At 43.0% G+C, this 11,705-nt stretch overlaps 1 protein-coding gene across 1 annotated transcript; it reads left to right on the forward strand.

Moving 5' to 3' along the window:
- Positions 1–1,136: 1,136 nt before the first annotated feature.
- On the forward strand, positions 1,137–6,725 carry LOC106584989 (transmembrane protein 119a). Its single transcript, XM_045707119.2, has 2 exons — positions 1,137–1,418; positions 4,801–6,725. The coding sequence occupies exon 2, from the start codon at positions 4,816–4,818 to the stop codon at positions 5,608–5,610; it is 795 nt and encodes a 264-aa protein (XP_045563075.1). The 5' UTR covers positions 1,137–1,418; positions 4,801–4,815; the 3' UTR covers positions 5,611–6,725.
- Positions 6,726–11,705: the final 4,980 nt, after the last annotated feature.

The following is an 11,705-nucleotide window of genomic DNA, read 5'->3' on the forward strand; positions in this document are numbered from 1 at the left end:
TACAGACACGGGCCAGTGGCTACAGGGACAGAGCACAGAGATGGTGTGCAATGGTCCACACCAGTACTACTGATTGAGGCCAGGGCAGATCCAGACGTCCCAAAAGCAACGTAACCCTGATGTCCAGCAGAGGACGGCGACGGGGACAACCTCACTCTCAACAGATCCATCCCAGACCTTGACGGAGGCTTGTAACACTTTAGTCAAACTCACAATGTATAAAACACTAGAGCTTTGAGTCTGTCAACTACATAGCAAATGTTTTGTTCTCATACAGAAAAAGCATTAACTTTCAGCATTACTCTGAGAAATAAAAATCTCACTATTGCCAAGCATGTGTACACCTGACCTTTCCTGTACTTACTGAATAAAACCTTCAAAAAATAAGTCAATAGGGGGAGGGAAAAAAAGATCTGTCAAACTGAGTCATTCAACCTATGATTTCAAATCTTATTATGGCAAGGCTGAGCCACGAGGTGCTCCAAACAGCCGTGGGCAGAACAAAAGCCCTGCAGCGCCAGCAGGGATGTGAGTTCTGAGGCGCGTGTTTATAGCAGACCATAAAGTTTATATGTTAGGTTTGTATGTGTGATATGATGAAAGACGGGCCCTCTGCCTGTGAGCTGGTCCTGAAGGCCGTGTGGAAACGGGCTGTAATCTGGAGCACGTAATTAGAGGACTCCGTGGGAGGCAGAGAAACCCAGGGACTCGCCCTGTGGAGAACTAAAATACCCACTAACCTTCAAAATGTACAAAGAATAAGTGTTATTTTCCATTTTAGAGAATACTGATTCAACTATGAGTAAAGGTAAGGGGGAAGTGTTTTATTTTCATCTTTGATAAAAGTCCTGCTTTAGTCCTGTACTAACATGTACAACACTTCAGCTGAATTTTGTATTTGACCTCATTGCTCAACTTTCACGATTGCCACATGAACCAGTGAATCAGGGATTGTGAATAATTAGATGTATCAATTTGTAGTGGACAAAGATGTCCCAGTCCCCATCATCAATATCTCCCATCATTCATCATGTTTAGGAGCAGGCAAGGACAATACATAGTTTGGCAGCCCCTAACTGTCCCCCCTTTCTAGACTGACCAAAGCATTGACCAAAGTGTGTGAGCATCCACCAAGGTCCCTCTGCAAGGAGAGGAGGATTTGGGGGAGGTAGTAGGAGATGATGGAAATGTAGAGGGATGGACATCTTTCTGCAATCAGCAGGCTTTTGTTTTTTAGAACTGGAGAAATAACTTTCAGTATACTTCAAGTTATAGGAGAAGGGTGGAAACTTGGATGCTCTCTTTTTCCCTCAATTTCCTTCTCTGCTCTCTCTCTCTTGCTCTCCCTCTCCCCTTCTCTGCTGTTAGAATCCCAGTACCATTCAGTCCAGGGGAGACACCAGCCAGACATACAATCTGTAAGTACTGACCTTTTACATTTTTGTTCAGTTTAATTCAAGGTTAGAACATGTATAACAAGAATCAAGTTGTTTTGATTGCTGTAGACTGTACAGTGATGACAAACCTGTCAACTTAAGGTTTAGAGACTTTGACAAGAAGGAGATGTTTTCTTTTTGGGGAAATTGCATTTGCATGCCTTCTCGTTTGTCATCTACGAACAGTTGTGGACTTCCTTTTTAAGTGAAGACATCAAAATGTTTTGAGAGAAGTGTAGCGTTAACATGATAAACAAAATCCCTCATATATATATATATATATATATATATATATATATATATATATATATATATATCAAAGTTAGAGAAGTCAAGACCTGGAGCGAATAGAACCTTTAACGAGATGTTATGGAGCATGTCACAGAGAGCTGGTCTTAATAATTACAGGGGAAAAAGTCACAATCACCCAAGTGATTGGTAACTCTAGCTGTCTCCCAGCACAGACCTGCACCTTAGTGAGTATTAGCACGTAGAGATGACCTGCACCCTAGAGAGATATACATCCACACATCCAACCCTTACATACAAGCACACACAGTCAACTCTGCTGTTCTATTATATACTATGTATTCAACTGCGCGACCAAGATACTACCCACTTTATAGTTGTAAATAGTCATAATTGACATAGCACATTCAGTATCTATTATCCTATTGCTGCTACATAAAAGGCTATTACTAAAACACTACCTCTTCTATTACTTGTTATTTTGTATTTAACTCTTATTATTGATATTGATTATTGATCTGCAATGATGGAACTAGCACACAAGCATTTAATTTGCCGCACCTTTTATACCTGCTGTAAACTGTGTACATGACCAATACAGTTTTATTTGTGGTGCTTGTAGGTGAAGATGGATAGAGGAATTCAGGATGATTCTCTTTAAATGGTCTTTCAGTGGAGGGCCTACAGTGATTATAGAAATGATGACCAACCAGGAGACTATTCCTGAAGATGTAATTATGGCTGGTTAATACCATGGTCCAGTCAGAGTGCATATGGCTCTGTAGCCACCCTGACTGCACATGCATGGGTGGGGAGATCAAGATAACCATCCATTTTAGTATGACTGTAGTTTACAGTACATGCATATTCATGACCACAAATTCAGACATGGGCACAGCATTTACAGGAAGGATTTACAAGTGGCTGATTATAAGCCAGTCATCCTCATGAGTGAGTAGTAATTACAGTACATGTATTTCCAGACACAGTGAAGGTGCTGGGTCACAGATTTGAGTTCAGCTCCGTTCTGTGCCTTTTTAAACACTTCAATAGTTGATTTTCAAGTCTCTAAATATCCTTATTATAATTTCACCAGAGCTAAAGAGAGAGAGGGTGAGAGTGGCAGAAAGACATTACATTTAGCGAGAGCTTGGACTGCGAGGTAATGTTGAGGCTGAATTTGAACTGCATTAGATGCTTTAGACACTTTGATTCTTTGTCTGTAGAGCATACTGTAAGTCCACCCATTCCTAAGGCAGACTGAATGCAGGCTTCCATATGAGCAGAAATAACCCATCAGGTCCTTGCCCGTAACCTGTCGTTAGCCTGCTGCAGCCCAGTGTAAATATAGAGGCCACAGTCACAAGTCTCCCACGCCTCCCTGCTCCCTGTGGCATATATAGCTTCCTCCCCTCTTTGGTGTGGTGGATGGGTGGCCTCCCTTCTCTATGCAAATTAAAACCTCAACCAAACTGAGGGACTCCACCCCAAATAAGTAATGACTGCAGACAGTTAAAATAGATGTAGTACAAGATGTGAAATGGGAGAAATATTGTGGATATTCTGTAGTGATTAAACTTAGATTCCGCTCTTGCTGCTGGTGATTCTCTGATCCACCTCTACGCAGACGACACCATTCTGTATGCTTCTGGCCCTTCTTTGGACACTGTGTTAACAAACCTCCAGACGAGCTTCAATGCCATACAACACTTCAATGGCCTCCAACTGCTCTTAAATGCAAGTAAAACTAAATGCATGCTCTTAAACTGATCGCTGCCCGTCTAGCGTCACTACTCTGGACGGTTCTGACTAAGAATATGTGGACAACTACAAATACCTAGATGTCTGGTTAGACTGCAAACTCTCCTTCCAGACTCACATTAAACATCTAGAATCGGCTTCCTATTTCGCAAAACAAAGCCTCCTTCACTCATGCTGCCAAATATACCCTCGTAAAACTGACTATCCTACCGATCCTTGACTTCAGCTATGTCATTTATAAAATAGCCTCCAACACTCTACTCAGCAAATTGGATGCAGTCTAATCAGTTTGTCACCAAAGCCCCATATACTATCCACCACTGCAACCTGTATGCTCTCGTTGGCTGGTCCTCGCTTCATATTCATCGCCAAACACACTGGCTCAGCTATAAGTCTTTGCTAGGTAAAACTCCGCCTTAGCTCACTGGTCACCATAGCAACACCCATCCGTAGCACACGCTCCAGCAGGTACATTTCACTGGTCATCCCCAAAGCCAACTCCTCCTTTGGCTGCCTTTCCTTCCAGTTCTCTGCTGCCAATGTCTGGAACGAATTGCAAAAATCACTGAAGCTGGAGACTTATCTCAATCACTAACTTTAAGCATCAGCTGTCACAGCAGCTCACAGATCATTGCACCTGTACACAGCCCATCTGTAAATAGCCCACCCAACTACCTTATCCCCATATTGTTATTTATTTTATATATTGCACCCCAGAATCTCTACTTGCACATCATCTTCTGCACATCTCACTCCAGTGTTAATGTTAAATTTTAATTATTTCGCCACTATAACCTATTTATTGCCTTACCTCCCTAATCTTACTACATTTGCACACACTGTATATAGATTTTTTTCTATTGTGTTATTGACTGTACGTTGTTTAGCCCATGTGTAACTCTGTGTTGTTTGTGTCGCACTGCTTTGCTCTATCTTGGCCAGGTCACAGTTGTAAATGAGAACTTGTTCTCAACTGGCCTACCTGGTTAAATAAAGGTGAAATAAAATAAATAAATAAAAAAGATGAATCTGGTCATTGGGAAAATCCGCAACACCAGAGCTGTTTCCACTTTGTTCTGAGTTATGACACAAAATCCCTCATCACACTGTATCAGACCATTTGATGACTGTTTCTTCATACTAATACTAGAAACCCAACTGCCCTGCATTCTTAGTAGAGAGGAAAGGAGGCGTGTTGTAGGCCTACAGTAGCTGCTGTAATACAGATGCAGAAAATGAAAGCCTATCTTCTTTAAATCAGCCCAAATATTCATTCATTTAACATCAAAACATTTCTAAACCATTTGCAATTTTGAGAAATGTTCTATTGAAAGTCTCCCTCTTGTCTTTACAGGATTCTGAAGGAAAGATGAGGCACCACTTGATTCTTCACCTGTCATGTGTGAGTCTGGTTATGCTCTGGGGCCATGGCTGTGCCAGGCATGTGCCAATGGTCTACAGCATCTCCATGGATGGCAGTGGTGACGGAGGGGAGCCAGATCTTATATTCCCCGTTGATAGCCCCCATCACCCTGTCTCCCCCACCGTCGATGTCGCCCCCACCGTCGATGTCGGCCCCGTTGATGTCTCCCCTGTCTCCCCCACCACTACCCTAGCCCCCACCCGGGTCAGCACCATCACCAACACCATCACCACCACCATGATCCGCCTCAAGGACTTTATGGTCACCCGGGTGGTGAACTTCCTCCAGGATAATATGCTGATCATCATCGTGGTGACCTCCCTCCTAATTGTCATGATCTTCATCATCTGCTGTGCCGCTACCATGAGCCAAAAGCGCAAGTTGGAGGCCTACAAACCCCCTGCCAACTCACCCAGCAAGTCCATGGACCACACGGCGGAAGGAGTCAAATCCTCCAGTGAGGTCCAGAGTAGGGTGTGTGGCGGGCCTGACTCAGCCAGGAGGGTCCAGATCCAGGGAACCCCCAAGAATCTGCGCACCCCTTCTGCTGCGCTGGTGGGGGAAAAGGTGGGCAAGGAGCCCAAACCGAAGGAGGTCCAGAAAGTGAAGGATGTAGAGGAGAAGGAGACGCGAAGAGTGGAGCCTAAGCACAAAGGGCAGAAGACTGAGGAGGTGCAGCAATGTCCCAGCACCAGCCAGCCTATGGTCTGCACCTGCCACCTGAGGAAGGCCAACCACTAAGTATAGGTTGGGGCTCCAACCATGTAAACTAGCAAAAAAAAGGAGAGAATCCTTTTCTTGTGCGGAGGGAACTCCCTGGGTACGTCCGCTGCTGTGTGCCAAACTTGTATGTGGAATCTGACCTTGTGGATACCTTTTAGCATACAGATACTGTACAATTAGGTCTAAAGAGCATACTATCAGGCCTTAAAAACATAAGGAATTTCAGCCCTGACTGTCCTTTTTGATATATCTGATAAATTATTCCTCCTATACTTGTTGTAGAAAACAGTCATTGTGAAATATGAGATTTGTTCATCAATTGATAGCTTTCAAAGCGACATATCAAAACATATACCAAGACAGTGTTTATAGGATGTTTGCATGTTATTACTGTTGGGAAATTGTACTGCTCAGCTAAGCTTAACTAAAGAGATGACGGAAAAAAGAAAGTTATCTTCTGTGAACGAGAGAAAGCCAAGCTTATGTCTGTTTGCTAACTCTATGGTGATAACCTGGCCAGTTGATTTCAACACAGTAAATGATTGATGTGAGAAAATGTATTTTCTTTTAGCAATGGACTTCTTTTTCTCTTTTACTTCATTAGAAATGTTACAATTATATACATGTCACACTGGGTGCTTTGTGGATTAATATTGACGAGAATTTGCTAATGCTATATGGATAGACGGTAGAGCTGCTTTTGTTTTTGTATTACATTATCTATTTTTGCGAACATCAAAACAACTGTGATTTGCAGGTGCGACTATATGGTTACAAAGGTCAGTGCAAGTTTTTATTAAAAATGGACTTACAATACTCAAGTAAATTAAAATCCCCAATTTATCCTGAATCCCTTTAAGGATTGTTTTACAGTGACCGTCAGTTCTGCTGTACATTATGGTCATTTTGTTTGGTAATGGATCTTATTTCATTTTTGTCCAGCTTCAATAGAGATTTTGTCGATATATTTGTTTTTATGGAAATTGTAAGTGTAAAAGACTTGCATTGAGTGTGAGATTTCACCATGTTCATTAAGTGTTTCAAAAACATACGCTGAACAAAAATATAAACGCAACCTCTAAAGTGTTAGTCCCATGTTTCATAAACTGAAATAAAAAATCCCTGAAATTTTCCATACTCACAAAAAGCTTTTTTCTCTCATATATTGTACACAAATGTTTCACATCCCTGTTAGTGAGCATTTCTCTTTTGCCAAGCTAATCCATCTACCTGACAGGTGTGGCATATCAAGAACCTTTACACAGGTGCACCTTGTGCTAGGGAAAATGGCCACTTTAAAAGGTACAATTTTGTCACAACACAATGCCACAGATGTCTCAAGTTTTGAGGGAGCGTGATATTGGCATGCAGACTGCAGGAATGTCCACCAGAGCTCTTGCCAGAAAATGTAATGTTAATTTCTCTACCATAATGTCGTTTTAGAGAATTTGGCAATACGTTCAACTGGCCTCACAACAGCAGACTACGTGTAACCACGGCAGCCCAGGACCTCCACATCCGGCTTCTTCACCTGGGAATCGTCTGAGGGGAGGTGGAGGGGGTGCTGAGGAGTATTTCTGTCTGTAATAAAGCAATTTTGTGGGGAAAAACTCATTCTGCTTGGCTGGGCCTGGCTCCCTAGTAGGTGGGCCTGGCTGCCAAGTGGGTCGGCCTATACATTCCAAGGCCCACCCATGGCTGTACCCCTGCCCAGTCATGTGAAATCCATAGATCAAGGCCTAATTTATTTATTTCAATTGACTGATTTTCTTATATGAATTAAAGTAAAAGATTTTTAATTGTTGCATGTTGTGTATATATTTTTGTTCAGTCTGAATTGCCATATGGAGTTTGGCCATCTCTGAATGGTAGTGTTGGAAAGTGTGGTCACAGGATGTGTAAAAACAGCATTGGAAGAAAGGGACGAAGCATACTGCATGTACATTAAATACAACTTTGGAGCTCCTCATTTTCATTTCTTTCTACCCAAGAATATGTTTGAAGAAAAGCAGCCTGGTTTATGTCTGTTCTCAAATTTCAAAAAGCAAAAGGACAATTATAGTGACATGCACATCACTGCATGTACTTTGTCTGCATTGACAGATGTATGTTTATGTTCATATTATATATACTCTAAATATTTCAGCGACAAACTTTGAAATACTCTGTCCACTCACACATTACATGGGAAATGTGCCCATAGTGTCACCTGCATATCCACATTGGTGTTTTGCCAGTTCAAGGAGGCTGGCACCACCATGTAATGTCATGCCCAAACACAAAGCCAGTGAAAGGGACCAGAGCCTTGATGTCTTGCCCTCTAGCTTCCTTACAAGATTCAATCAATATTTCAACAGCTGTCAATCCAACTACATTATGTACTTTGCATTGAAACGGAACATGAGTGTATTTGAATACAAGACACTGATTTGTACACACAAGCTCATATCAAGTCGGATCACTTCTACTGTAAATGATTTTGTACCAGGGATTCTTAAAGATATGCAAATGCTGCCCTCCTGTGAATGTTTTAAGTACTGTAAGCACCGGCTGTTTACATTGCCAGACAGAACATAGTTAAAACGTAAAGATAAAGTATCGATTTCCATCTTTATTTGAACAGAACATAGTTAAAACGGAGAAAGAATCGATTACCATCTGAAACGTTTGTGATTTAATGATCATAAAATATCCTTCCACAGAAAGGGGGTGAATGATTGACAAATACCAATTTGTTTTCAAAGTGAAAAATGGAAGTTTGATCCCAGTTATTCAGAGCCAAGTTACCGAAGAGCAAACATCAAAGATGAAGGCAGAACAGCCCAAAAGCAAGTGCAAACCTTGTAGAGCCTGAAATATGAGCCCCGAGGGAGCCTCGCACCAGGGTCAGATTCCCTCTTTTTCAACAAGGTGCTAAATAATTTAGCAATATACTACTCCTGCACTCTCACTCTTTCTACCGGGAGAACAGAAGGCACACAGCCACAGGACATGACCACCCAAAGTGTCTCAGTCTGTCTTGGCTTCATTTAGTGCAGCTTCTCAGAGTGGCAGGATGCTGGAGGATGTCCTATGACCTGGATGTTAATCGTAGAGGGGATGCTACCTGGGGGAGGTCTGCTCCTGAACGAGACAATTGCTGTGTTTCTATTTTCATGCTTCTACCTCTCTTATGTTATTATGAGACTTCAGTGTTGTTTCTGTGCCCTTGAAAATGAATTTGGAGGATGAAGAGAATAAAAAACAGGTAATAGAGCATCTTAAGGGCATCGTCAAACTTTGATGGGCGGCTGCTTGAAATTCTCAAAGACGGTGGTGTCTGGAGAGCCAGTCACACAATGGATCGATCATAGCTGTCTTGGCTGGCCAACTTCTTGGGAAGAGCAGATGAAACATAGCCTTGGAAGAATGGTAAATAATGGTTTATTGAGTACAGAAGTAGTTACAGGTTGTGTATCTGAATTTAAGAGTATTTCTTAGAGATTTACAATGACAATGGTCACACTGACAAATGTGACAATAGCGCATGTTCTTTATTTTGCCTTTGTTTAAATCAGGTCACTGAGAACACATTCTCTTTTACCATAACCTTATTTGGCTTTTACTATATCAACATGTCTTATCTTTAAAAAAATCCAAGCTTCATACAACTGGAATGACAGCTCGGAATAGTCTGTGACTCCCCTTCCTTATAATTATATCCATCCAAATGATATCTGCCTCTGAAATTGCCTTAGGCTATGTCTCAGTAACACACACACACAGTTGTCTTTGTTATTAAATGCAGTGCATGCTGCTGTAGTTTTTATCCAAATGATTTAGTAGTCATTAGTAGGTAGATTGCAGCTGGTGCTTGTCTCCACGTTGCCTTGTCTTTTCTCCTCCCTCTCCTTCTCTTCCCCCACTCCTCCTAATGAGCCATGCCGTGGCGCCTCTATGGTCTCATACTGCTGTGTGTGTGTCTGCTGCTGTCCTCGCCCAGGGCTGATGGTCTTCTTTGAGTCCCTGGGCCTGATGTCCCTGCCCATCCCCATCTCTCTCAACACATCTGTCCTCTCTGTGGCCTGGAACCAGCTCTGTATTGTGGACCACCTACTCTGGGCCCTCTGGGCTGCAGGAGCTCCGCCTCAGCCACAGGATGAGTGTGACATCCTGTACCGGTGGCTACTTAATGGAAGGCTAAAGATGGCCACTGACCTGGTGTATGCTGAGCCAGCACATCTCACACATTGCATGCTCCTCACCTTATCTGTCATGTCTATCTGTCCACGGGTCCTGAAGCCTAATGAGAAAGTTTCTCACCTCAGCTTCACCACAAAGCCAGAGACAGAGCTGGATACCTCCACAGTGGAAACCACACTGCCTATACACATACATCACTCCCTATACTCCTCCATCAAAAGGGATTTTGGAAGTCTCTCTGGTTCATGAAAGCAAGCATTAAAGGGAATCTTCAATGTAAAGAGCCTCACTCAACCACCATACCTTCACGAAGATGCCCCTCAGTCTCGCTTTCTATCTGACCAATACACATTAGAGGACCTAAGCTATGAAGAGTGCTTTTTTTCTGAATTCAACACCATCTGTAGCCCCACTCAAGGAGCCTTACACCACGTGTTTACCCATTAAGGAGCCCAGGTTGTTACAGGCCAATACTCCCCTGGTAACTCAAGCACCGTAGAGTCAACAAGTTTCACAAACCAGGGTGGCTCCTCACCTTCACCCACTCCCAGAACCCTCACTCTGCAGGGCTCCTCATCAGTCATAGGCCTGTTGGCTGTGTTGTGTGTGCTGGTGCGTCTCCTCATGCTAGCAGTGCTGCTGGTCCTGAAAAATATACTTGCCCATTACCAAAGCGTGGCCCCACCTCAGCAATCATGAGAGCAAAATATTCTAAAAACCTTTTGTTTATCAGATTATTTTAACTGGTACTGTAACACACAACTCAATGGCCTTTTGGTTTCAGTGTCCGTCCTGAGACTGGAAGGTTGGGAGTTCAATTCCCAGCCAAGTCATACCAAAGATTGTAATGGGACTGGTGCATCTCTGCATGACACTCAGCATTAAGGAGATAGATTTAATGCTAAGGCCCTGTGATAGACTAGCGTCCTGTCTAGGGGGTGTACTTGTACATCAACCTACCTCGTAGGTGCCTGCTCCTATGAGCCATTCTGACTCGCACAAGCCGCGGCTCGTGCATGGCTAAATACTTACTGTAAGGGATTTACAAAATATGAACAGCAGGGACAACTTTTCCCCCTGAGTGTCGAAGAAGAACATACACTAACATATACCAGTATTTATATTTGTATTCAATTTGTGCAACGGCACTATTATCAGCAGTGCAATTGCTCAAATGTAACTGTACCTCAGTTTTCTAGTTGTGTGTAACTTCTATACAACCAGCGAGCCAACTAAACAAAAAACTTGAATGCTAAAAGATACAATTAACATAATTAAATAAATAATTTGATAAATGTCCACTTCTCATCTATTAGCAACGCCTGGGCAGAGGATCACAACCATGATGTGGTTCTATTTCAATTACTTGTTCGGTCTCTCACTATGGGTAATGCCTGGTAGGGGGTGGAGTCTAGGAGGATCCAATCACACAACGTCTGCCATAGACAGACCGGCGCAATGGCCAAAAGTGGACCACTCCACTTCCCATATAAAGGGCCGTAGTCCGCTCCTATCTTCACTTCTTTCATCTTCCTCACGGATTCGATTAAGATTCTCTACTCTCCTCAGCATCGACTTGGACCCCCGCTTTTTGGACACCCATTCAAATTAGTGGATTCGGCTCAGCCGCAAAGTGGTAGGCCACACAAGCTCACAGAACGGGAATGCTGAGTGCTGAAAATCATCTGTCCTCGGTTGCAGCACTCACTACCGGGTTCCAAACTGCCTCTTGAAGCAACGTCAGCACAATAACTGTTAGTCGGGAGCTTCATTAAATGGGATTCCATGGCCGAGCAGCTGCACACAAGCCTAAGATCACCATGCGCAATGCCAAGCGTCGGTGTAAAGTGGTGTAAAGCTCGCCGCCATTGTACTCTGGAGCAGTGGAAACGCGTTCTCTGGAGTGATGAATCACGCTTCACCATCTGGCA

The sequence above is a fragment of the Salmo salar genome, chromosome 24, assembly GCF_965601325.2.
Source record: "Salmo salar chromosome 24, fSalSal1, whole genome shotgun sequence".
In the NCBI taxonomy this organism is placed as follows: domain Eukaryota; kingdom Metazoa; phylum Chordata; class Actinopteri; order Salmoniformes; family Salmonidae; genus Salmo; species Salmo salar.